At 40.6% G+C, this 27,995-nt stretch overlaps 1 non-coding gene and 3 gene segments (V, D, J or C); 3 read left to right on the plus strand and 1 right to left on the minus strand.

The window, feature by feature from the left end:
* Positions 1-6,065: 6,065 nt before the first annotated feature.
* LOC131518321 (U6 spliceosomal RNA) lies at positions 6,066-6,172 on the minus strand. Its single transcript, XR_009265012.1, has one exon. It is a non-coding gene; the product is annotated as a U6 spliceosomal RNA (small nuclear RNA).
* Positions 6,173-12,131: 5,959 nt separating this feature from the next.
* On the plus strand, positions 12,132-12,999 carry LOC131516904 (T cell receptor alpha variable 13-1-like). The segment is given in 2 exon segments: positions 12,132-12,299; positions 12,458-12,999. Coding segments are annotated over 2 exon segments (594 nt in total).
* A 3,977-nt stretch (positions 13,000-16,976) lies between these two features.
* Positions 16,977-18,182, plus strand: LOC131517956 (T cell receptor alpha variable 38-1-like). The segment is given in 3 exon segments: positions 16,977-17,571; positions 17,800-17,894; positions 18,018-18,182. Coding segments are annotated over 3 exon segments (309 nt in total).
* Positions 18,183-24,410: 6,228 nt separating this feature from the next.
* On the plus strand, positions 24,411-26,350 carry LOC131517957 (T cell receptor alpha variable 38-2/delta variable 8-like). The segment is given in 3 exon segments: positions 24,411-24,454; positions 25,550-25,728; positions 25,962-26,350. Coding segments are annotated over 3 exon segments (609 nt in total).
* The last annotated feature ends 1,645 nt before the right edge of the window (positions 26,351-27,995 follow it).

A 27,995-nucleotide genomic window follows, 5' to 3' on the forward strand; every position in this document is an offset into this window, starting at 1 on the left:
ATTAACTATACATGACCAAGCGACACAGTATTAAAACAAGATTTTTGATTGCTAGCCCTTCAAATCACTGTGGACTAATGCTCCCTTAAGTGGGGAAGGTGTAAAAGTTACAAGAAGACCTACCTCTCCTGATAATTGATTTTAATGACTATTCCTGTACGTGGAGTGTTTTAATGCCCTATTATCATAGGCGAGTGAAGACAGTAAAGGCAGCTTGAACTCATGAGTTTGTTAGGAAATGCATTGCAGTTGAGTGCAGTTTAGATTCCACTGTCCAGGAAATGAGACAGTGTGGGAAAAGGGCCAGTAGTTATTCAAGGAAAAGGAGAAGAAATAGGATAAAAACAACTGCAATGCACCTGCTGGTTTTCAGCCTGCACATGCCTCTGCCCGTTTTCTCTTCTTCCCCCTTTTCTATCTACAACAAGAGCCAGAAACCAAGATGTGGAGATGGGAGGAGAATCCAGCTTTTCTTTATTTAAGATTATAAGATAGAAGTGGGAAATCCAGGGTAAGTCTCCCCAGTGTTTCTAAGGGAAATACTGTAAAGTAAAAACAATAGGAAGAAGATATATTTGTTTTGTTTTGTTTCATTTGAAGACCCAGGAAGAAAAGAGTCAAAGGAAGACGAGTAAGTAATGACTCTACAGGTGGCCATCGTTCACACATGAGGTATGTTCCCCGAAAGTGGTGTGTGAACTGGATTTTTTATCTTATCATCCCCCCTTTAGTCATCAAGATCTATAAAAGGCAAAAATTGAAAAATAAAAAAAAATTCACAACATCAACTCTAATTATTCACTGCAAAAATCATCCTACCCTTAGCTGTTTACAGTGTGCACATGGCCTCAAGTTCTCCCATACAAGACACCTGTTAGAGGCTTAGTCTCCAGTGCATTTAAGACAGTCAGATGGAAAGAAGTGCCTACCTATGGCTTGATATAAAGGATCACAAAATTTCAGCAGTTATTAGATCCATATAGCATGTAAACGAAGTCTATTAAATTATTTTATCGGATTTTCAATCTGTTTAAAATATTTCATAATGTTAGACATTTCTTTCATGCGTAGTAGGGAGGGGTCTTATGAGACTTCCCACACATGGCTGAATGCAATGATATACACTGGGACCAGGCTTTTACCCGGTCAAGGTCATTCTCTTTCTTGGCTATAACTCACACGGGTAAAAGGTAAACGACCATGAGTTTTGACTCATGCATCCCACTGCATTTTCCCTAAGGAGAAAATCTGCCAAGAGAGCAATGAGCACAAGAAACATGAAATTTGAGGTGCTGCCTCCAAAATTTTAAAACAATTTTAATATTTAGCCATCAATTTGTTAGAGTATGTTTAGAAAAAACCACCTCTAAAATATAAAGATTATAAAGTGAAATAGGAAATGTCTATAGGGTAATACTAAGTTAAAGAAACAGACCATCACCCTGTTCCTCAAGTATTCTCACTCTGATTCCCACTAAATCCACTTGTTTTCTTTAAGCTTCTCTCTCAATAAGTATGTTTCTTATTCAACAAGGTTCTTAAGGATCTTCTCACCACCTTCTTCTTTTTGTCCTTGCCTGACACAGCTGGACCCAGAAGATCCCATATCTCTTTGCAATATCACTGAGAGTCCTCAGGAGATATACTCAAAAAATAAATAAAAGTGCATATTTTTATAATCTTCCAAGGCCCTGAGCTTGGGCCCAAACCCATGCATCTGGCACAAGCATTTCTTTATGGATAGATATTATCTTGTCTATTTAGGACAACTGCTATGATAAATAACTATATCTATATTATATAGATCTATATTACATATAGATTTTTAAAAATTAGATTACAGGATCAAAGGATATCTTCATATTTATTTTTAACAGACTTTTGGATTACTTTCAAATAAAGGTATAGCATGTCACACAATTGGTGTGGATTTTCCCTTTATTCTCACTAGTTTTAGACAATATGGAGTCTTTCAAATTTACAAATATGATAGGCCAAAAATTAACTCATTGTTGCTCCAATTTGCAGTTCTCTGATTTCTAGTAAGATCAAAAGTTTATGGCAGATTGGGTTTTCTCTTGTGTAAATTGTGTTTTGTATCTGTATCCATTCTTCTTTTAGGTTATTTACTTCTCATCAATAAAATATATGCTAGGGCTGTACAAATTTTCCAACACTTCCTCAGTCCACTTGTTTTTTGACTTTTTTAATAGTATATGGCATGGTATATTTTGTTTTTGAATATACTTCAAATTTCATATAGTCAAACACACTGTTTCTTTATAGCTTCTGATTTCCACCTGTTGGAGGAAGTTATCAAGCAATACGACCACTGGTTGGACCTCAAGCTGGACCCCAGCAATTGGAGGCTTCTCACCCCCTTCCCTATCTTTGAAATGTACATTCTACCCACCATTCCCACACTGGCAGTCACTTCAAGGATGCAGCCTTAAGGGAGCATTGTGTTGGGTGGCTGAACCTGGGTGGCTCAGTTGGTTAAGTGTCTGACTTAGGCTCACGTCATGATCTCACCATTCGTGAGTTCAAGCCTACCATCAGGCTCTCTGTTGATAGCTCAAAGCCTGGGGCCTGCTTCAGATTCTGTGTCTCCCTCTGTCTCTGTCCCTCCCCCCCTCAAAAATAAAATAAACATTAAAAAAGAGAGACAGAGCATTGTGTTGTTGAGACCATCTGGGCTGAATATGTGACTGAGCCCAGTTGGCCTCTATATGACCTTAAGATTCAGACAGGCAGGGGCAGACTTCTACTCGTCCTGAGGCCACCCAAGACAAACCTCATATGTAAGTCTCCTTGCTTACTAAACTTGCTATCTACTAATCTGGAGGGTTCTGTCTTTCCTCACTCCCTGTGTATCAGGGTCAATTTCAGATTTCACTTAGGAAGCTCCCAAGGTTTCAAAATAACATTACCTTACTTACATCATCTCCCATAATCCACATGTATACAAATACTCTTAGATTTTTAGCCAATAGTCTGATTTAAGCTTTCTGAAGACATCAAATTTTTTCTTACCAATAAGCATTCACTAAATGATGGTTGAATGAATGAATGACCCACGTGTCATATTTACAGCTAATAACCTACCTTTATAGCCAATGGTTAGAATTTATATGGAGACAATTTTCAGCTAGAGGTTTTTCAAAACAAAACAGACTGCTTTGAAGTGTAAAATATTCCTCATTACAGAAAATATTGAAAGAAAAGTGGAATGTCCATTTTCCAGTGATGATAAAAAATTACAAAATTATATGATTTTGTGCAAAATTAAGAATTTTAAGATTTAAATGGAGAAAATGCCATAAAAGAACCTAACTAAAATGCTTCTAAAATTTGCCACCAATAAAAAAAAAATCACTTCCAGATTCATGGAAACTGAATGAAAATTAGAAGTTTTTAGTATTACTAAAGGGGATAATTTTTATTGGGTAGTACTGTGAGATAATACGAAATGTCAGTTTGAGCCAATTATTAATCCAAGAGACTACACACAGCCCAGAACCGGGTTCCTCCCAAAGAGAAATCATGAGATTATATGTCTTTACCATAAACAAAATTAAAAAATAACTTGAAATTGTTTTTCAGAATGAGATGTTCATCTAAATTTAAATTGTTAAATGACTTGAAATTGTTTTTTAGAATGAGATGTTCATCTAAATTTAAATTGTTAAATAACATCAAAGATTTACTTTTATAAGCACATTTCTAAATGTATGGAAATACTGGATTACCGTAATAATTGATCCAACGAACATATAAATTTTCTTTTCTCTGAGCAATTCAACCACCAGTGAATAGCCCATATTGGAGAAAAGGAAAAATCTAAATGCTTTTTCAAGTGTGTTTCAATTTTATGATCACTTTCCAGCCTGAGTTTTGTTTGCAGGAAGGGGAAGACTAATTGCTTTTTTCAATCCATTAACAGCATAAAGAACAAAATTTTAAATCAAATACTACAGACCAAACAAATAAAACATAGCTACATTCTGTTTCACATTAACTCTTAGAAAAATATGGTTGGGTGTACGTAAAACAGAATGGTTCTTCAGGCAGCAATATGTTAAGTTTTTAGGGGACTTGTAGTTCTGTTTTTCTATTAATTGATGCAGGTTTTGAGACTCAAGTAAACACTTTAAAAAGTAGACATAGAGGTGTCTGAGTGGTTCAGTTGGTTAAGTGACCAATTTCAGCTCAGATCATGATCTCGTGGTTCACGAGACCGTGCCTTGTGTCAGGCTCTGTGCTGACAGTTCAGAGCCCAGAGCCTGCTTCAGATTCTGTGTCTCCCTCTCTGTCTACCCCTTCCCTGCTCGCACTCTGTCTCTCTGTCTCTCAAAAAAATAAATAAACATTAAAAAAAAATAGACACCAACTCCATAGTAAAACTAAAATGGTTGTTCTGCCTTTTGGTGATTTCATCTTATTTCCACATCATTCAGAAAAGAAAGACATTCTTTAAAATTAGAGACTGATAACAGTGAGAAAGAGAAATCTATATTATCAAATAAAAGGCTTTCTATAACATTATTTGGTGATAGATGAAGTGAGAGATGTAGAAATTTTCAAAGTCTGCACCTTTTATTTCCATCAAATATCTACAATCCAATCTGAAAAAATAGTCATTAGAGTTAGAATTATGTCACTCACCACTGTTCCTGTCAGGGGAAGATTTTCTTGGTGCAGAATGTTGGGCAATGCTATGATTGACTCATTTAGGATCTTGAATGGTGGAAGAGACCAAGAACAATTCAGAGGAAAGAGAGGAGAAATAGGAATGGACCATAGACAGAGAAGATTTGTCCAAAAGGGCACACTTAAGATTTGTTATTAAATAGGCTTCCAGCATCTCAAAAGTTGAAACCACTGTGGACAAGAGAGTAAACACAAAGACGCAAGAAGTAAATTAGTATAACTGCTTTGCAGACAGATTTCTTTAAGTGGACACCTGTGGCTTTCATGGTTTTTTTCTGTCCAGTAAAGCCTCCAAATTTTTGAGAGTTGTGCAAGTTATTCACTGCACAACATTTGGGAGTATCATTCACATCTTAGTCTAAGAGTCAGAAAGACAGTGCTGAGACAGGAAGAAGGACAGATTTCAGAGAGCATAATCTGAACCTATAGATCCAGCTCTGCCTGGAGCTGCAAAAGTCAAAACACTGTCTTTGGGGAACAAGCCAGCATGAGTCAAGATTTTGTTTACAAATTTCTGAGTGGAAAAAATAGAAAAAAAATACTAAAAACATTCACAGATAAGCACTCCTTATTTTTACTTGTTTCTCTTTCACTTTTTTGTACTTTGTTACATCGTATTGTAGGAAAAATTTTATGTTCTTTTATTAACAGTTCCGTTTCTGTCTTTTAAAGCCTTGCGTTCATAGTTTAAACTGATTGATGATCTGTTATACATCATAAGTATACCATACTCAACTTTATAATTGTCATGTTTTGATATACTTTGATTCTTTATTTCTTATTTTAAATAATTTTAATTTTGTTTTATTTTGAGAGAGGGAAGGAGCATGAGCACAAGCTGGGGAGGAGCAGAGAGGGGGGGGAGAGAGAATTTCAAGCAGGCTCCTTGCTGTCGGCACAGAGCCTGACTTGAGGCTCGATCTCACGAACTGTGAGATCATGACCTGAGCTGAAATTGAGTTGGATGCTCAACCCACTGAGCCACCCAGGTGCCCCTAAATAATTTTAAATAGCATTATGGTAACCATCTTAAATCTAAATGTTTTTTAAATACTTTTTTTAAGCAATCTCTACACCCAACGTGGGGCTTGAACTCACAACCCCGAGATCAATAGTAGCATACTCCATGGACTGAGCCAGCCAGGTGCCCCTTAAATCTAATTTTTTTTTACAGATATTTCTTTTTTTTTTAATTTTTTTTTTTTAATTTACATTCAAATTAGTTAGCATATAGTGCAACAATGATTTCAGGAGTAGATTCCTTAATGCCTCTTACCCATTTAGCCCATCCCCCTCCCACACCCCCTCCTCTAACCCTCTGTTTGTTCTCCATATTTATGAGTCTCTTATGTTTTAAAAATATGGAATGCTTCACAAATTTGCGCATCCTCCTTGTGCGGGGGCCATGCTAATCTTCTCTGTATTGTTCCAATTTTAGTATATGTGCTGCCAAAGTGAGCACCCTTAAATCTAAATTTTAATTTAAAATGTTCATCATTTCATTAGGACAGCACCCTAGAACTAGAATTAGTGGCTCAATGGGTAAAACCAGTTTACACATTTTCTGTTTCTTGTCTTTCTTAAAAACAAAACTCCTTTAAAATGTTTTCTAAATTAATGATCTCTACACCCTACCCCCTTTATACTTGAACCCACTCTAGTCAGATTTTCATTCCTACCTTTCCATTGAAATTACTCTCGCTAAGGTCCCAAATGAGTCTCCCATCAACAAACCCAATGATCCATTACCATTCCTTATCTTATTGAATCTTGAAGAATGTGACACCACAGCTACTTTCTCCCTGAATCCCATCTTTGTCCATGTCCTCCTGGTTTGCCTTCCGCCTCACAAACCACTCCTGCCCTGTCTCCTTCCCTAGACCTGCCCCCTCCCGCTGACCTCTACATGTTGTGTTGTCGCAGGGTTCAGTTCTCAAACATATTCTCTATCTACATTCATTCTCTTTAAATAATCTTAAAGGAGGTCAGGACATGCCACCCCAAAATGTGCCACTTTGGCATATTGATTATTTTGAGCAGAAGGCACTTGGGAAATAGCAGGTGCAAAAAGGGTTTTTGGCATGCCACCCCTCTCCCACCACCTCTTTTTCTTCCTGAGAGAAGGTGAAAAACGATACCCTCCCTCACCCAGAAAAGAAGCATTCATAACACCAGAGATGGAGGTTGTGCTGAAGGAAATCTGTGCAAACAGACCTTGTTAAAGTCACTCCCCTCTTCCCCTTTGATCTACCCGTATGTTTTATTACTTGTCCACAGTTGTCTCTCTTTGTTCAACTTAGCATATAAATACTTAGGCCTGGCTACTTCTTGGGGTTCCCATTTTTCTATGAAGGCTTCCCTGTACATGTAAAAATTATTAAATAAAATCTACATGTTTTCCCCCTGCTAATCCATTTTCTTTCAAGTTAATTTTCAGGCCTAGCTGGAGGAAAAGGTAAAGCTCTGCCTCCCCTACAATCTCATCTAGAAATATGATTTCAATTACCACTGACTTACCCATTGATGACTCACAAATTTACATGTCCAACCCAGCCTTCTCTGTTGAAAGCCAGGCTCATATATACTGTAATTGGTATAATATCTACACTGGATGTCTAATTGGCATCTTATATTTAACATATCCAAAACATAATGCCTGATTCCCTCCCATAGGCTATTCCCTTGCTCTTTTCTATCTCAACAAGAAAAGTAGAGAGAAGAGAAGAGAAGAGAAGAGAAGAGAAGAGAAGAGAAGAGAAGAGAGAAGAGAAGACAGAAAAGAAAAGAAAAGAAAAGAAAAGAAAAGAAAAGAAAAGAAAAGAAAAGAAAAGAAAAGAAAGGTAGTTATATTAAAGCCAAACACCTTGGAGTCTTTAATTCTCTCTTTCTTCATACCCCACACTGTCAAACTGGCCACATAAGATTTATTTCCTGTCAGAAGTCTGACTTTGTTTTTCAATTCAAATAATGATGTTACATGCTGGGTTTCAGTGACACTAATGGGGTTCATGTCAGGCCACCCCAAATTACGCCACTGTAGCATATTGGTTATTTTGAATTAAAGTCACTTAAGACACAGCCAGGGCAAGAAGGTCACTCTGACCCTCCTCTGGCCTCCTGAAAGCAGGAAATAAATTCCCCATGTGAAGCCCACCATTCCTGCTCCTGGAGGGTAAAAGCGATCCTTATTACTAGAGGTAGGGAATTTAAGGCTGAGAAGGCTGTATAAACAAACTTGCTACTTCTTTACTAATTTACTACTTCAAACCCAAGCCCCTTTGTCTTGTCAATTCCTGACAAATGTATTGTTTCTTTGTCTAAAAGAAAAGCTGCCTGTTTTGGCTCCTTCTTTGAGACTCATATATCTTTGAACTCCTTACAAATAAATGTTTTTCTTCTGTTAATTTGTCTTATGTCACTTTAATTATTAGACCAGCCAAAACACCTAGAAGGGAAGAAAGGAAATGTTTCCCTTTCCCCTGCAACAACCAATTCATTTCTAAACACTAATTCTAAGATGATAGATAGATAGATAGATAGATAGATAGATAGATAGATAGATAGATAGAAACAAAGAATCTTGTCTAGAGGTTGTTATCTAATTGAAGTATAGCCCTGTCTTGTTATAGTTCTTGCTTAGCTGTTAAGAATTCTCCCTCTGAAGAAGCCATTGAATTATCTCCTTATATGGTACCTTGGAGATTTGGCACTCTGAAGTAATACACCATACTAAGATTCAGGATGGTTGAGATGTATACTACTTTTTTTCTTTTATTTTTTTTTTTAAGGGAAGGGTAGAGTGGAAAGGGAAATGGGAAAGAAGCAGCAGCATGACATCTGGATCTCAGGCATGTTCTAGAGCAGATAAGTTTTAAGAAAATCATATATAGTTGGATTCCTCTAGAATTATCTAGAGAACCCATGGAAACTCTTCATACAACTCCAAGAGCACATAAACCCCAGTTTGAAGACCACTGGTCTAAAATGGGACACTATCACAATCTAATAGAAGCAGTTAGAAGAGATACAAGTTATTACAACATACTGAGGAGTCATTCCCCCCACCACCCACACACACTGATATGAGATGCTGTCAGTCATGTGCTAAATACCCATACACAGTTGGGCCGATTTATTAACTTGCCATTCCATTTAACTGACCTGTCTGCCTAGTCTGTTTGCACTTAAGAATTTTCCTTCCTTTCGGGGCACCTGGGTAACTCAGTCATTTAACTGTCAGGCTCTTGATTTCAGCTCAGGTCATGATCTCACTGTTTATGGATCAAGCCCTGCATCAGACTCTGAGCTGACAGTGCTGAGTCTGCTTGGGATTCTCTCTCTCCCTCTTTCTCTGCCCCTCCCCTGCTCTTTCTCTCTCAAAATAAACTTTAAAAAAAAGAACTTTCCTTCCTTCCTCTTTCTTTTTACTTTTATGCAATAATGTGCTCATTTCTTCTACATGTTTTTTTCTCTGTTTTTTTTGGGGGGGGGGTTGCATGTGAATGCTATGAATACTGTACTTAAACTGTTGTTTATATTATAAACTGTCTTTTTCTCTTTTAGATATTCTGGTATATAATCATTTCTTCTGCAAACGTGCAGATGATGTTTTACTTCTTTCCAATTCTTATGCTTCAAATTCTTTTTCTCTGAGCTGACTGCATGAGCTGGTAGCTCCAACATGCTGTTAAATAGTGGTGAGGATAGCAGACTTTGTCTTTCCCTTACCTTTCATAAGGAAGTCTCTAGCATTTCCCCATAAGTAGGTGTTGGTTTGGGGTTGTGACATATGCATATGCGTTTTTTTGTGTTAAGGGATTTGTTAGTAATTCCTTTTTTTTTTTTAGTGTTTTTAACATGAATGGGTTTTGTATTTTGTCACATGCCTTTTCCATATCAATGGAGATGAACATGATTTTTCTTGCTAGCTCTTATGCCAGTTATTAAGCTACTCATTCTTTTAAAATTTTTAATTTTAATATTTAAAATATTAAATATTAAATATTAAATATTTAAATATATTTATTATATTATATTTATTAATATTTATTAAATATTAAATATTTAAATATTTAAAATTTAATAATATTTTAATATTTAAATTTAATTTAATTTTTAAGTTTATTTATTTATTTCGAGAGAGAGAGAGAGCACTAGTGAGATAGAGAACCCCAAGCAGGCTCTGCAGTGTCAGCTCATAGCCCAATGTGGGTCTCGAACTCACAAATCATGAGAACATGACCTGAGACAAAATCAAGAGTGAGATGCTTAACCACTTAACCAACTGAGCCGTCTAGGCATCCCAAAGCTATTCATTCTTAACTGCAAATATTTCATTCCTATACTTTGCTTATATTGTTATAAGTGCTAATACCTATCATCCAGTGCCCTCTAGAGTTAGTTAACTTTACACGTGTTTTTCCAGTCTCCCCCAACTGCATAATTAGCATATTCTATTTTGTACATTTTATTAAACATCCCCACAGGGTTAAGTTGAAAGAGCTTTTGATAGCAGGCACTCAACATTTATTGTTGACCTACTACAACCCCTGTCCATCATTGCTCAGGAAAATTGTTAAATCACCTTTAACCAGACATATTCCTGTTGGCACCTATCTGGCAGGTTGAAATCATCATACCTGTGAAAGGAAAGAAAAAAATTCCAAGGGAAATGCTCGTATAATTGCTACTTCTCCCAAACAACTGAAACAATTCCTTTTATTCTTCCCAGACTAAAATTCCCACCTTTGAGAACATTCCTCATCAGTGGAGAGAAAATCTTTAAAAAGACACGAAGAAGTTTTGCTAGTATTTTTGTGGTTCCAGATTTGATGCCCTTTGACAGTGCTCTGATTAGGAAAAGAACCATCATGTTCCCAAGAAAGTGTAGCAATTTACAAGCAGCCAGATTCTCCGCTGACCACCCCACGGGTGGTCTGTTGTTTTCTTCTCAAGCAGAAATCAGAGGACAGGGGAAGGTAAACCATAGTTCTCCTCTGACTCTGCAGATCCAAGAGGGAGCTAACTCCTAGCTGAGTTACTATGACATGGAGCTTCAGGAAAAACACTAGAAGAAGCAGTCTCCCTGTTGTACATAATTTCACACATGCAGAGTGGAAGACTGACATCCACAATGAACATCAAAGAAGATCACAGCCCTTTACTCATCACCAACTCTCAGCCACTTAGCTCAGCCCCACAGCAAGAAGTGAAGGAGGGAAGGATGGGGATTGGTGTGCCAGGGCCAGGGCTTCGGCCACGGAAGGTACCTGAGGAAATGTGGTTAAGTCGATTCTAGGTCGGTATCTAGAATCATCAGAGTGAGGACTGGATGCAAAGGATAGAAGAGAACTTTCCTCCTTAATCTCTCCTCTTCCAGTTCCTAATCCTTTCTGTAAATATAGGAGACCATAAAACAGGGTTTCAGATAACTAATATGTAAAAACTAAATAGGAGAAATTACTGGACTTTGCACAGGTGCCCAGACTGAAATATAAGAAACACTCAGATTTTTGCAAAAGCACTACCATTTTCAGAGTTAGCCAGATACCAGGGTGCTTTCTCACATCTGAGAATGTATTAAAAGAAAAGATATTGGGGACGCCTGGATGGCTCAGTCAGTTGAGCATCTGACTCTTGATTTCTGCCCAGGTCATGATCTCATGGTTTTCATCAGATCAAGCCCCATGTCAGGCTCTGTGCTGGGTGTGGAACCTGCTTAGGTTGGCTGGGTGTGGAACCTGCTTAGGTTCTCTCTCCTTTCCCTCGCCCCTTCCCCCTTGCATATTCTCTTTCTAATAAAAATAAAATACAAAAAATAAAACCATTTTTAAATTAAAAATATATATATTATATTTCCCTCCTTTATATTTTCAGGGAGAATCTGGAAAAGCTCTGACTTTTTCGGCTAATTTAAACCTGTTCAGATTGAAAGATACAACAAAGCCATGACAGACCCTAATCAACTGAGGAGAAGGATCAGGTCTTTTCTCAACCTTTGATTTATATCCCTCAGAATGTAGTATGGGGTCATATAGGCAATGAACTTTGTAGATTTTCATTAAAGGTGAGCAGTGGAAGGAAGAGCATTCCAGGCACTAAGAAGATTCAGACAGTCATTACTGGAGAACATTTTAACACTATGTTTTGTTTTTTTTCTATTTTGTTTGCTTCCCCCCTCTCTATATGTTCTATCATCCTTTGATCTAGCATAATGAGTTACATTGTATTAAAGGGGAAAAAAGGAAAAAAAAATATAACAAAAAAAGTTCAGACCACCTGCGGGCAGTGATTCCACTGGCAAAAGTGATTGGCTGGGAACTAGACTGAGTGATGGGAGAAGCAGGAAAGAGTATATTCAATGATGAGTTTGACGTGACAGGTCAGCTTTTGATTGGTTGTGAAAACAGTATGAAGATCACCTAAGCTTCCAAACCAAAAGAGGCAGAAGAATCCAGAACAGTGAACCAGGCTCCATGAACATTGTCAGTTCCAGGCCTCCAAACTGAATGGTCAGAGACTCCAGGAAGAAGCAGGAATGGAGATTGCCCTACAAGCCTTGCTGATGCTCCTGTGTGTGAAGCTAACCTGTGCGTGAGGGGGAGGGGAAGGGATAGGGTGCAGCTCTGGAAATGAAATCCAGAGGGATCCTCGGGGTCCCTCAGGGAAAATTCTTTAAAACAAAACAAAACAAAACAAAACAAAACAGTTTCTTATGTATGAAAGTCTTCTCACTCTCTCTGAACAGGGTCAAATGGACAGCGTCCAGTGGAACAGAGCCCTCCTTCCCTGACAGTCCAGGAAGGCGAGAGCTTCACAATAAACTGCACTTACAGAGACAGTACTCTGGATTTCTTCCAATGGTTTAGGCAGGATCCCACGGAAGGCATCCACACTCTGATACATATTCGATCAAATGAGAAAGAGAAGATCAGAGGAAGATTTACAGTCACGTCTAACAAAGGGGACCAGCACTTTTCTCTGCACTTGAAAGATTCGCTCCTCTATGACTCAGCCACCTTCCTGTGTGCAGTGGATAGAACAGAGCTTCTCAGACACCTGTGCCTTGCACCCAAACCCTGCTCAGCCCTGCACCAACTTCTACAAGGGCTCCAGGGCGCTGAACTTAACTTTGAGCAAACACGAGGGGCTTTTAATAACCTGATATCAAATATTTCATTTGAAGATCTTGGGCAGAGGGATAATGTTTTCAAATACCATCTAATGTATTTTGTTTCTCAGTGTGAAGTCCTTACTCCATTAAACCTAGTCCAAGATCCTGAGGCTTAATACCAGAAAGGGGAGAGCACTAAAGAACAAAGAGAGAACAGAATAAAATTCTTGCCCTTGAGCTCTTTTGTAGACTTTTACAAATACATTGAAAATACAAAATCTTAAAAGCCATGACCATCAAATTCAGTAGTGAAAGAAAATATATTTTGACATTCTGAAAAGGCTGGCTTAGAAGATCAAGAACAAAAAGCTGAGGGAAAATGGTATAAAGTTTATAAAGGACGAAGTGTAAAGATAACACAGTATGATAGAAAGTCTGGTTCCTCCTGAAAAGTGGAGGCTGGCTGGTTAGGGAAGAGTCAAGGGGTATAACCGGAAGTTACTAGCCAGAGGTCTTTCAAAGTCCCAAACAACTGCTCTTTCTAGGATCAGAACCCTGAGCAGGTGAGTGGGAGGAGGACGAGTCACATTTGGGGCAACGATGAACTCAAGAAGCAGTGAGTGCAGGCACAGTGTTCTGGTCATTGTGTCGCACATCAATACCCACCACAAAGCATTCACTACAAGGAGCTCAATGTCCATGTGGAAAAGATGACCCATTCAGAGGACATCACCAGCCTGTCTCTAGTCCATTTCTTTTTTCTTTTTTTTAAATATTTATTTATTTTGAGAAAGTGAGAGAGAATACAAGTGTGAGCGGGGGAGGGGCAGAAAGAGAGGGAGAGGGAGAGAATCCCAAGCAGGCTCTGCACTGTCAGCACAGAGCCCGACTCTGGGCTCAATCCCATGAACCGTGAGATCATGACCTGAGCTAAAATCAAGAGTCAGACACTCAGCTAACTAAGCCACCCAGGTGCCCCTCTAGTCCATTTCAGTGCTTACATAGGCTTGTGAACACATTAGCCAAGGTGGCAGAGTAGGGGTTCTCCATGAGCCTAGAAGCATGGGTTTTCTCTCACTACATTGGATTTAGCTACTTTGCTGCCAAACATCCAACCTGTCAGCAGCAGATACAACACTGAGCCTTTAATATGCAATCACCCCTCAAGGTCACCAGCCAGCCGCTGGTTGCCAAGTTGACTACGTTAGACCACTTCCACCCTGCAGATAGCAGAAATCTTTTCTTATTGGGTTGTTGGGGTTAATGCATACTCTGGGCATGATTTGCCTTCCCTCCACACTGCCACACACAGAAACATGGACTGAGGACTCAGAGTGGCTGGTTGATTATCATGATGAGTAAAGGATTTCATATACCTTTGCATCAACAGATCCGCTTGAGAGTAAGGAGGTGTAACAATGGACATGTGACCATTGGGTATGCTGACGCTTCTGGAGTATTATCGACAAACCACACTGGAATGATCACTTAAAGTTTCAGTGAAAGGACCAGTTTAGGGATAGTGCTCTGAGAGGTTGGAGAGCTATTCTTTATGATGCTATTTTCCTATTAGATAAAATATGTGGAGCCAAGGGGTGGAAGCAGGACTGTCTCCCCATCGACTCTCACCTTCAGTGACTCACTTGGATGTTGATGTATCCTGTCCTCACACTGTTCTGAACCAGGGGTCCCAGTTCCCCTTGAAGGGGAAAGGAGGGCACTGCTACTAGGGAAACACAGAGGTTTTTCACCTAACCTGATGTTACATAAATCGCTTGGTCATTTGGAGGTCTTTGTGCCAGAAGACCAGAAGGCCAAGAAGGGGGTTACAACACTGGCAGGGGCAATCAACTGTGATTATCATGAGGATATAGGGCAGTTGCTACCTAATGGGCACTGGGAAAATACGGCTAAATTTCAGGGGATTTACTGGGGTGACTTTGAGTGCTTTTGTGGCAGTGATTACTATAAATAGGCAATTGTAACAACTATGGCCTGACAAGGGAAGAATAATCAGGGGCTTACACCTTGATAATCAGGGGTAAAGATCTTGGTTATCTCACTGAGATAGAAACTTAGACCGATAGATGTATTAGCCAAAGGTGGAGAGGATCAAGAATGAGTGGTATAGAAGGTAGATGGAGAGAGCTGGTATATATGAATTACAGCCATGAAATCAACTATTGTGATTACAATTTGTCTCACTAATCCTTTTGTTAATCTTTTTTAAGAACTAGTGATCCGGGCGGATTTGACACAGAGCATGAGTGGATACCAGCAGTGCAAGGGATGGGCTGTACAGTGGCTATTGGTTTTCTGTTCCTATCCCCTTGACAGTCACCTCTACATGCTGAAAAACCTAGCAACTCTGAGGACTATTTTCAGGCCATGGGAACACATGTGGCCAGCGTGCAGGGCTAGCCAGATGTGCTGGAGAGTTAATGCCCCCAAAGCAGCCCTCACTCAGTGATGAACAATGAGTTTACGGATGAATTCTCCAGCTCCTTCATGCCTCACTTGGAATAACTCCAAAGGGTATGCTATGCTGTCTCCCAGATTTACCAGTTAGATTAAGCTCCAACTGCCAATGGTATTAATTGGCTTGTTGACAACATCCTGTATTGGCCTCCTTCCCCCTCCTGATTTACTTCTTACCAATGTTTCCTGGAATGATCTGGAAATAAACTGCTTACACACAAATCCTTGTATTAGAACTGACTTTCAGAGATCCAAAACCAAGATACAGGAATTCAAATCATAGGGCAAAGATGGAGATGATCTAGAAGAAATAATGGTGCTCCTTCCTCCATTGCCATCAAACTGGGTTTGGTGGAACATGGGATTTTCATAGCCTCATTCAGGGCTGGTCCCAACCGTCATGACTCCCTGCACATCTCTCTGAGTGGAGAGACTCAACCACCTACTTCTGTGTCACAGAGAACCCATGCTCCTCAGACACTAACTTGTCTGCGACAAGACCCCATTCTTACTCCCAGCTTGGGGACTCTAACTCCGGAATTACATAAGTATCTCTGTCACCCTGTCTGGAAAAGCAACATTCTAATGAATCATAGTATGTTTTTTAAAAACATTCTTTGTTCAACAACATTTCCTCAAGACGGAATGAGAGTCAGGAAAACAATTCTTCCTATGAGTTGGGTGAGGCAACTCAGTGCTAGTGAGAACTCCTGCCATAGTTGTTTTAGCATTTCCTGATACAGAACAAACAAGGACTTTTTTTTTTTTTTAATGTTTATTTATTTTTGAGACAGAGAGAGACAGAGGATGAACATGGGAGGGGCAGAGAGAGAGGGAGACACAGAATCCGAAACAGGCTCCAGGCTCCGAGCTGTCAGCACAGAGCCCGACGCGGGGCTCGAACTCAGGGACCGTGAGATCATGACCTGGGCCGAAGTCGGACGCTTAACCGACCAAGCCACCCAGGCGCCCCCTTTTTTTTTTTTCTTAAAGAATCCATGGAAAACACAAGCATAGTTAGACACATGTTCCGCTTCTGAATCTAGTCAGTGCTCTTTCCAGTTACAAACATCTGTCGTTAGGAGTGCCTGCGTGGTTCAGTGGGTTGTGTCCAACTCTTGATTTTGGCTCAGGTCATGATTTCACCATTCATGAGATCAAATCCCACAGACAGTGCAGAGCCTGCTTGGGATTCTCTCTCTCTCTTATTCTGCCCCCACCCCCACTGTATGTGTGTATGCATGTGCATGTGCACTCTCTCTCAAAAAAAATCTATTTTATCTCATTCTGTATGTTAGGAAATTGTAGAAATGTAAAAAAATTGAATACATTAATATAACAGGTATATTCTCATCATTCATAGCTAATTGTTCATACTTTCATATTTGTTTTGTCATTTTTATTTTTGTTTTTTTTTAACGTTTTATTTATTTTTGAGAAAGAACACAAGCAGGGAAGGGGCAGAGAAAGAGGGGGACAGAGGATCAGAAGCAGGCTCTGTGGCAGGCTCTGTGCTGTCAGCACAGAGCCCATTGTGGGGCTCAATCCTACAAACCGTAAGATCATGACCTGAACCAAAGTCAGACGCTTAACCAACTGAGTCACCTAAGCACCCTGTCATTTTTATTTTTGAAAAAAAAAAAAGAAAAATTAGAGGGGTGCCTGGGTGGCTCAGGTCATGCTCTCATAGTTTGTGAGTTCGAGCCCCGCGTTGGGCTCTGTGCTAGGAGCCTGGAGCCTCCTTCAGATTCTGTGTCTCCTCCTCTCTCTGCCCCTCCCATGCTCATGCTCTGTCTCTCTCTTTCTCTCAATAATAAAACAAATGTCAAACAAAATTTTTTTTAAAGAAAAATTAGAGTCTGTCATTGTCTCAAAGGAAACCCTGCCACTTCCAGCCACCACCCAAGGTCCTACTCTCCTCTCCGAGATTGGGGCATATCAGAAATAAATTTGCCGGCTCCCTGTCTCTTTTATTTTCATCCCAGAATAGAAGGACTCAGAAAACATTTCACATTTTCACATTTTCATTTAAATGATACAACCAAAGTCCTATTTTCTGAAAGGGAGACCAGAAAGTGTTAGGAAAACTTTCCTCAGTGAGACATAATCAGCCACCCACCTGTCAGATCATTTCCTGCTCTGAAACAGAAGTGCCGTGGAGCACAGAACATCCAGCTGAGAGCCAGAGCCTCTTCTCACCCTGCAGGGAACGGCTGTCAGCATGCTGCTGGCCCGTGTGCTGTGGGCAGTCGTGGTGTCCACCTGTCTTGGTAAGGAAGGTGGAGGTCTTCATGCATAGTGTTATCTAATGGGGCTGTGAACCAGAGATTAACAGCACAGGAACTGCATCGCCTCAGAGCCTAGCTATGGGGAGGCAGAAAGCTGATATGTGCTGCCTCGGGTTTGGATCAAGAGGAAAAGTTGATTGGGGATGGGATCAGCTTGTGAGTCTGCCTGCCTTATCTGTCTGGTGTGATACCCTCTCCTCTTTCCCACAGGATCCAGCATGGCCCAGAAGGTCACCCAGACTCAACCAGAAATGTCTGTGCACGAGGCAGAGACCGTGACCCTGGACTGCACGTTTGACACTCGTGTCAGTAATTATTATTTGTTCTGGTACAAACAGCCTCCCAGTGGGGAGATGGTTCTCATTATTCGCCAAGAAGCTAATAAGCAAGATAATGCAACAAATAATCGCTTCTCTGTGAACTTCCAGAAGGCAGACAAATCCTTCAGTCTCAGGATCTCAGCCGCCCAGCTGGGGGATGCTGCGATGTATTTGTGTGCTCTCATGGAGGGCACAGTGACAGGAGCAACAGAGAGAGGTTTACAGAAACCTCAGACCTCAGCATCTGTGCAGAGGTCGGGGTGGGAGGAGTGACTAGGGCACCAGGAACATAGAAAATCATTGACTTCTCTTGGAATAAAAGCTCCTTCTATCCGAATATAAGAAACACAGAGAGATGGATATCTGTAAGCTACAATCCTTAAAATAACAGTAAAAATAATAACATATGTAGTGTTTTCCAGTTTTACGAAGTATCTTCATACATTGTGTCACATGTAACCCTTCTCGCTTTGCATAGTATACGTGACAAATCAGACTTCCTAAGCATGTCCTCTGCCCAGCAAATCTTTATAATTTGCCTGGGAGCTCATGCTTCCAAAATTCATAATGTTTTCCATTTTGCTGGTTGGTGCTTGTTCTTTTAATTGTCCATCCATGTCCAAAACCGAATCTCTCAGAACAAGGTACCCATTTTACAACACAGTGGATGTGACTGTTGAAGGAGTGACCAAGGAAAGGATCCACTGGTCCTACCATGAACCAAAAAGTTGACCTAGACCCATGGTACCTAGGTCAGATGACCTAGAAAAAGGATGGAATGGCTTGTTAAAAGCTCAGTTAAGAAGCCAGCTCAACGGCACCACCCTTAGTGGTTGGAATGCCATGTTCCCGGAAGCGATAGTATTCATTAAACCAATGGCTGATACATGGTGCTCTGGCTTCCTAGCTAAATTATGCAAATTTAGAAATGAAGAGCTAGAAGTAGACTAGACTCTTCTACTATCACTCCCTGTAACTCATTTCCAGAATTTGTGTTGCCCTTTCCTACAGCCCTAGGCTCTGCTGGATTAGAGTTCCTAGGACCCTGCAGAAGAATGCTTCCACCAGAGAATCCAGTAAGAGTTCCACTGAACCTGAAGCTATGACAGCTGCCTACGCCATTTCAAACTCCTTGTGCCAATTGTCCAGCAGGCAAAGAAAGGAGGGGTAATTGACTCTGATTATCATGAAACATCGGGTTGTTATTACACAATGGGGGCAAAAAGGAATGTGTCTGGAATCTGTGTTTCACATTGAGTATTTCATGCCCAATAAAAACAGCAAGTGGCAGTTGTGGCTTGAAAAGGACAAAGTAAACAAGAACTGAGACCCCTGAGCAATGAAGGCCTGGGTCCCCCTATCAGGCAAGCAATCTAAGTCCAGTAAAATGCTATCCAATGGCAAGGAAATCTAGAGAGTAGGGACGGGGGGAGAAAGAGTTTTAATTACAGCCTTGGGACCAGTTAAAGAAGTGGGGCCTGAAGGTCATGTATTAAGTGTTTTAGATGGAATTCAGTCCACCACAACCTTGAAGACTCAGTGACGTAGTGAAAATAATACAGGGCAAACACCCACCTGAGTAGTGCAAAGAAAAGCATTGTAATCAAGATCTGATGGGCTTTGTGGTCATGTCCAAATGCCCAGCTCCGATTCTATCAATAGGTATGGTAGATAATTCTGTGGACACTCACACCCATCTCAAGCTGATAACATCCAACATTACACATGCACTGTGTATTTTTTTATTTCTTACCCCAGAGCCTTCTCTGACTCCTCAGGAGCTCACTCAGGCTGTGGGTAAGCACAGCCTGAAAGAAGAATTACCACCTCCGCTGGCAAGTCCCAACCAGTGGGAGGGAGGACAAAGGCATGCCCTAGCTCCCTGCCTTCCAGCAGAGGGTCCCAGAGGGACTTCCTGTGTGCTTACCAGGAGATCCGGGCAGAATCAAGTTCCAATCTTATGCTACCTATTTTCTCATTCCTGCTGCCTAAGATCGCTTCCTAAATAAACTACTTTCACCTGAGTCCTTGCTTCAGGCTCTATTTGGGGACAAGAAAAATTAACACATTCTTTGAAAATTTAATAGAGAAAGAAGAGAGTTTGAGGTGAACTTTACTGGGCTGGTTGCTAATAACAGCAGGTGGGTACTTGAGTGATTAATTGGAAATCTTCCATGTGATTCAACAGATCTGTCTGATCTGATTCAAACAGGTCACATATATGAAACTCCAGGCTCTGCAGATGTGTGATCACGTCTTTTCATTGCACAGAAACTTTACGTACCAAATCTAAACTCTCTTTATCATTATCCCTTTCCCTATGTCTGCTCACCCTCTACTTTTTAAACCTCATTCTTACTTCCTCCCAAAACATAGCTCTATTTTAGTCTATTCTCCTCACTGACCCATAAACACTTCAAGCTCTTGAATTTCTTTTCTGCTTGTTCTGCTCACCCAAATTTGCCAAATATACTTTTATGTATATCTCAGGCTGGCTAAATCATATTAGTCCTATATAAGCACACCTTAAGGCTCTATCTCATCCAAAGATTCATCTCTAACAGAGAATCCTTGAATTCCTTTTCTTCTAATGTCATGCAATTAGACATTGAATCTGAACCATACAATTTGACTCTCAGTGATATACCTTCTTTTTTTGAGAGAGAGAGAGAGAGAGAGAGAGAGAGAGAGAGAGAGAGAGAATCAATCCCAAGCAGGCTGCAAACACAGCATGGAGCCCAACCAATGCAGGCTTGATCCCACGATCCTGAGATCATGGCCCGAGCCAAAATCAAGTCAGATGCTCAACCAACTGAGCCACCCAAGTGCCCCGTGACTTACCTTTGTAAGCATTTGGTATTGTTTCAAGGTACCGATCTTGCTTCTTACTCTAGTCTCTAGGAGGACAGAATTTTCCCTTGTATTCTTCAACATTCCTCAATGTTCTTGGCACAGTGTCAGGCGGATGGGAAGTGTTCGGTAAAGCTAAAGATTATGCTTAAAACATATTTAATAATCATCATATATTCATGACAGAATATTAAGCAGAAAAATCGGTACATTCTAACCTTGTCACGGAAAGTTTTCTTTGAAAAGGTAAGACAGGATAAAAGGTAGGATTTTTAAAAGCAGTGATAAAGGGAAGAATAAGGTACATTCTAAATATCAAGTTCTCTTCATTGAGTGTAAACAGAATTCTGAAATTTATATACACACGTTACTTCCAGAACAGATTTCTTGACAAAACCAAGTTCTTCTTGTGTAGAGGACTAAATCATAGGAATTGCCTCTGTTATTATTTCTTTGACCTGAAGAGAGCACTGCTTGCATTCATTGACAACAGTTATTTGCAAAAACCTGTCTCTTTCTTATTCCAGCATCCCTGTCCCTCACACATATGAAAACTCTGGAACAAACCCTTCTTTATCTGAAGAGTCTAGGTCAGATTTCCACATTCCAGAATCAAATCTTCCGTGGACTTAGGAAGGCCAAATATAAATGAGTTTCTAGAAGCCACATTTATGATCTGGTGGCTTCAGCTGGGAGAATTTTTTTTTATTTTATTTTTTTAATGTTTATTTATTTTTGAGACAGAGAGAGACAGAGCATGAACAGGGGAGGGTCAGAGAGAGAGGGAGACACAGAATCTGAAACAGGCTCCAGGCTCCGAGCTGTCAGCACAGAGCCCAATGTGGGGCTCAAACCCATGGACCGCGAGATCATGACCTGGGCCGAAGTCGGATGCTCAACCGACTGAGCCACCCAGGCGCCCCCAGCTGGGAGAATTTATGTCATCAGGAACCCAGAGGACCCAGAAGTTTCCAAGAACTAGTGTCTATCTTTTGTAGAAGGGACTCAAAGAACAAATGAATTTTGTAATCCGCTCTTTAACATTTTCTTTTTCAGAAAATTAATCACCAGGGGCGCCTGGGTGGCGCAGTCGGTTAAGCGTCCGACTTCAGCCAGGTCACGATCTCGCGGTCCGTGAGTTCGAGCCCCGCGTCAGGCTCTGGGCTGATGGCTCGGAGCCTGGAGCCTGTTTCCGATTCTGTGTCTCCCTCTCTCTCTGCCCCTCCCCCGTTCATGCTCTGTCTCTCTCTGTCCCAAAAATAAATAAAAAAAAAAAAAAACGTTGAAAAAAAAAAAAAAAATTAAAAAAAAAAAAAAAAGAAAATTAATCACCAAATGAAAAAAGAGAAAATAAATCCTTCCTAAAACTGGTGATCCAAGGAGGAAAGAATTTTAATATTTACTGTAATTGCTTGAACAGTATTTCAGATCCACGGGTATAGTATGGAAAGTGTGTAAAATAAATCTGATGCTGGGGCGCCTGGGTGGCGCAGTCGGTTAAGCGTCCGACTTCAGCCAGGTCACGATCTCGCGGTCCGTGAGTTCGAGCCCCGCGTCGGGCTCTGGGCTGATGGCTCGGAGCCTGGAGCCTGTTTCCGATTCTGTGTCTCCCTCTCTCTCTGCCCCTCCCCCGTTCATGCTCTGTCTCTCTCTGTCCCAAAAATAAATAAAAAACGTTGAAAAAAAAATTTAAAAAATAAATCTGATGCTTTTGTTTTTGTTCTGGGTCAACAGGGCTTTGGAGCACAAGGGATGATCCTGTGTTAGTCCCAGCTCCCCGCCTCCCTGCAGATCTAGACTGTGCACTTGAGAGACTCAGCCACCTAACTCTGTGCTAGAGGAAGCTCACGGTCCCCAAAGAGCACCCAAGTGCACTGGGACTTACACCCTGCATGGGGACCACCAGTCGGAAGCTATTAAACAGTCCCCATCATCTCCACTGGCAAAAGAAAATTGTCAGTGAATATAAAGAATATAAATAAAACTTTTTAAAAAGATTTTTTTCACCAGTTTTTTTGTTCGCTGTATTTTCAAATACGGAAATGAGATCATGAGAATACTATACAGGAGATGGCAGACATGACTGGGGCCAGGACCCTCAGTGTTCTTCCATGAGATCCACCCAGCCAAAAGGGAGTGTCCTGATGTCTCAAGCAGCTTCTCGCACTTGGGCCATGAGTTGCTGAAGCGCCTTAGATTCTGCCTCTGTCAAACTTCTTCCATGAGAACGTGAGAGTAGACATGTGATGTCCACATAGTTTTCTCCTAGTTTTGACTTTCTATAGTCAAATCCTGTGAGGAATCCTGTGATGGTAGTTGCCAGATACTATTGGTATCCCAAGGGAGCACAGTAAACTCTCTCAGACTGCCCGCATGGGGCACCGCTTTTTGTTTTGGGGTTTTTTTTTTTTATGTTTTTTTAAAAATATTTTTTATGTTTATTTATTTTTAACAGAGAGAGAGAGAGAGAGAGCGCGCACGCGCGCATGAGTGGGGGGAGGGGCAGACAGAGAGGGAGACACAGAATTGGAAGCAGGCTCCAGGCTCTGAGCTGTCAGCCCAGAGCCCAACGCAGGGCTTGAACTCATGGACACTGAGATCATGACCTGAGCCAAAGTCGGAGGCTCAACCGACTGAACCACCCAGGAGCCCCTGCTTTTTGTTTTTTAACTTCTTCCTCTATTCTCTTCACCCTTCCTTTCTGCTTAATAATCTATAATCTGGATTTGCTCACCACCTTCTATAGGTTTCCTAAACAACCCAACCTAATGACTGTTCTGACTTAAAAGAAAAACAAAACAAAACAAAACAAAACAAAAGCAAGGATCATCTAGATATAATATCTATCTTTTAAAAAAAGAAAAAGGAAAAAGGTAAATTCAGCTTTCTGCCCACCCCCATATTTGCCCACTTGAAAATTCTTTCATATGAATTATCTTATTCCATCTTCAGAGTTCAATGGCCTGATCAGCTGTGGCAGCTAGGGGCTGACCAGATGATGGATAGAAGATATTAAAATTCTGGGGGCGCCTGGGTGGCGCAGTCGGTTAAGCGTCCGACTTCAGCCAGGTCACGATCTCGCGGTCCGTGAGTTTGAGCCCCGCGTCAGGCTCTGGGCTGATGGCTCAGAGCCTGGAGCCTGTTTCCGATTCTGTGTCTCCCTCTCTCTCTGCCCCTCCCCCGTTCATGCTCTGTCTCTCTCTGTCCCAAAAATAAATTAAAAAAAAAAAAAAAAAAAAAAAAAAAAAACGTTGAAAAAAAAAAATTCTGATTGGCGGGGCCCAGAGGATCAGGGAAAGACGCTCTGGCTAGGGATCCCCAAACATCATCGCATGTGCAGTGAACGCAGGCAAGAGGCAGAAAACACTCCCTCCTGAGAGCCTCGTTTGTGAATTCATAGCTTCAGTGGGGCTGAGATGGAGACAAAAGACAGTCCATCAATCTAGAGTTTCCTATAAAAACTAAAGAGAAAAAGGGAGAAATTGTAAAATAATCACAGTTTTGCAAATGTCATATGACCCCAACCAGAAAATGGTAGGCATGGTAGAAATTTCGTCATGAAACAAACAGGAGAAAGGACTGTACCAACTACAGCAATTCACCAGGCTGTGCTTTAAGTTTTCTGATGTTAAGAGCAGCGTCGGTGGCAAAATGCCTACTATTCACCACACTTCCCTAGTGGAACTTATAAACAGGTTGGAAGACGTAAGGCCACTGTGCCCTATACAGCAAGACAGCTTTTAACTTATCTTTTGTTCCCCTTTCTGTTATGCAGAGGGAAAGTTTACATAAAGCTGGACCACAGAGATGGCCTTTTTTAAGACTGGACGACAAAAACTCGGTAGGAAGAGAAAATTAATGCAAATGAGTGGTTCCATACGTATGAGTTTTCATTTTAGCTCCGTTGTCTCCTCATAGGAGAATGTGTGCATGAGGAAAAATGGTGTGCCAATGAAACACTGTCAAATGGGCAGCACAGACTGTTCCCAGATAAGTTTTATACCAATTACTCTGATTCTTCATTTACGCAGCCATGAATACATGTGCACAAAAGTCCTTATGGGAACATTTGCCACTGGTATTTTAGAGCTCATTGACCTCACCTAAGCCAGATATTCTTTAAAAAGGGAGAGCGGGGCCTGGGTGACTCAGTCAGCTGGGCTTCAGACTCTTTATTTCAGCTCAAGTCATGATCCCAAGGTCATGGGTTGGAGCACCACATCAGGATGAGTGTGGACCCTGCTTGGTATTCTCTCTCTCGCTCTGTCCCCCTCCCCCACATGCTCTCTCTCTCTCTCTCTCTCAAATTACAAAAAAATAAAAAATAAACTCTTCAAGCAAATAACAGTGCATTAGGTATCAAAATCCTGGTTCCAATTTTCTCTAGACTATCTGAGCATTGCTGTTGTCTTTATCATTATTTTGAAGTTTGGAGAAATAATTAAAATACAGAATCAGTCAAAGAATAATATAACCAAAACTTGTGTATGGCAACCCAGAGACCATTAGGATATTGGCTTCCAAACTTTAAAAAAGAAAAGAAAAGAGAGAGAGAGAGAAAGCTGGCAGAGAAAACTGAGGTCGTTACATTAGCTTTGCTTATCTTTTCCCCACCCACCCCATCCTCCCCTCCTAGATTACATCTTTACAAAAACAATTTACCAGCTCCTTCACTTCTTGATTGTTATCTCAGAATAAATTACAGTTCTGACATCTCTTTTCTTTGCCACTACAACCAAACTTTCATTCTCTGAAGCAAAAGACAAAAAGCTTTGATGCACTTCTTTAAGCAAGACAGAACCAACCACCCACCTGCCATACATTTCCTGGTCTGGAGCAGTGACGTCACTGAGCACAGCTGATCCCCCGGTTTCAGATCAGAGCAGGAGAATTTTCACCCTGCAAGAGAGAGCCGCCAGCATGGTTTGCTCTGGTTTGCTGTGGGTATTCGTGGTTTCCACCTATCTTGGTAAGAAAGGCACATGTATTTGCTTTTACTATTATCCAACAGGACTGGGAAATAGGAAGAAAGATCAGTAACACAGGCATCTTACCTCCTCATTGGTGCTGGCTATTGGGGGCAAAGAAGTTTATGGATATTGCCTGAAGTTTGATCAAGAAGACGAAAGGTGGTAGGGAATGGGATCAGCTTGTGAGTCTGCTTGCCTTATCTGGCGTGATACCCTCTCCTCCTTCCCACAGGATCCAGCATGGCCCAGAAGGTCACCCAGACTCAACCAGAAATGTCTGTGCATGAGGCAGAGACTGTGACCCTGGACTGCACGTTTGATACTAGTGACAGTAATTATTATTTGTTCTGGTACAAACAGCCTCCCAGCAGGGAGATGGTTCTCATTATTCGCCAAGAAGCTAATAAGCAAGAGAATGCAACAAATAATCGCTTCTCTGTGAACTTCCAGAAGGCAGACAAATCCTTCAGTCTCAGGATCTCAGCCGCCCAGCTGGGGGATGCTGCGATGTATTTGTGTGCTCTCATGGAGGGCACAGTGACAGGAGTAACAGAGGGAGGTTTACAGAAACCTCAGACCTCAGCATCTGTGCAGAGGTCAGGGGAAGGGGGAGTGTGAGTGGTTGGGGTACCAGGAGCATAGAGAGGGAATCATCAGCTTCTCCAGAGAAAAAACATACTATTCTATCGAACCAGAGGAAACACAGAAAGGATGTCTGTAAGCCTTAGTAATTCTCAAAATAGTAATAAAAATAACTGGTCCCTCAACATGGAATGCCCATCCCCACTCAGCCACTTCTCTAGTGTTCAAGGTGTTCTGAAGTGTCTCCTCTTCTCAAAGTCCTTGTCCCCAACTTGCCCAGGTAGTGCTGACCATTTCCTCTTTTTTCCCTTAGGTTTTCAACCCTAAGCATATTCTTTGTTTGTTTGTTTGTTTTAAGAGCAAGCTTTACTTATTAGAGACTGAATTTTATTCATTTCAATGGCAACAGTACCTACAATATTCCCTAATTCACAGATAGGATTTTTTTTAATGAAGTTAATTCATTGATAGTATTTTCCTTATTTCCTCAATAAACATGATACAACAAAAGTTGATTCTGGGCTAACTCAGAGGAAACAGAGACTATATGGTATACAGAAAACGACTAATAATGACAATATTATATTGATAATAACAATAGCTAATACTTAATAATAATAATAGTAATAATAATAGTAGCTAACACTTATTGCATATGTATGTGTGCCCCACATTCTGATAGGTGCAGAATATGGATTATTTCACTTAGTAGTTTGAGCAAATCTATGCTTTAGGTACTCTTGATAACCCTATTTGATATGAGGAATTAAACCTCAGAGAGGCTAACTTGCCTAAAATCACACATTGTGTGTATGGTTCATTAATCAGTGGACATTCTGCGTCCCCAGAGAGTGGCAAATGCTACAGCCTGTCAATCTGATTAATTTGACAGATGCATAGATATATTTTGAGAAAGAAATGCATGAAAATGGTGCTATAATGTGCACACACTTGTATAATATGCACACTGTTCTCACTCTTTCTAGGGTGTAATTGCATACTATCTGATTTCATTTATCATTATTAGTTAAAGTTAAAGTAGAATTAACAGTAGTCCATTATTATGCTTCTACATAGAGAATTTGTACCTTAATACTAGTTTATGCTTATTTGGCTTGTGAATTTTTAATATTTTTAACTTGTCTGATGCATTTTTCAATAGCATTTCAAAATTATTTATTTATTAAAGTTTATTTATTTATTTTGAGAGAGAGCGCGCGCGCGCGCGCGCGCGCGCGCGCGCAAATGGGGGAGGGGCAGAGAGAGAAAGGGAGAGAGAAAATTCCAAGCAGATTCTACCCTGTAAGTGAGGAGCCCAATTCAGGGCTTGAACTCCTGAACCAGGAGAATATGACCTAAGCCAAAGTTGGTCCTTTAACCAACTGAGCCACCCAGGAGCCCCAATTACATTTTAAATTTAAAACACGGTTTTTGGCAGTGGTGCTCCATAAATGTTCCAAGTGTCACATTGTGTTATTCAATGAAGAATGTAGTTTTAAAAAACCCAAATTATCATAGGAAAACCTTTTTTTGTAACTTTTTGAGCTGTTTTTCATAGGACTGGGTATTGCTGTGACTGCTTTTTTTCTGATTTTTTTTTTACCTCTAGTGCAAAACTAATATATTCTGAAATACTTTCCCATATAAATAGTTTTTCCATTGCATGAGTTCCCATGGCTATAAA

The sequence above is a fragment of the Neofelis nebulosa genome, chromosome 7 (assembly GCF_028018385.1).
Source record: "Neofelis nebulosa isolate mNeoNeb1 chromosome 7, mNeoNeb1.pri, whole genome shotgun sequence".
Classification (NCBI taxonomy): Eukaryota; Metazoa; Chordata; class Mammalia; order Carnivora; family Felidae; genus Neofelis; species Neofelis nebulosa.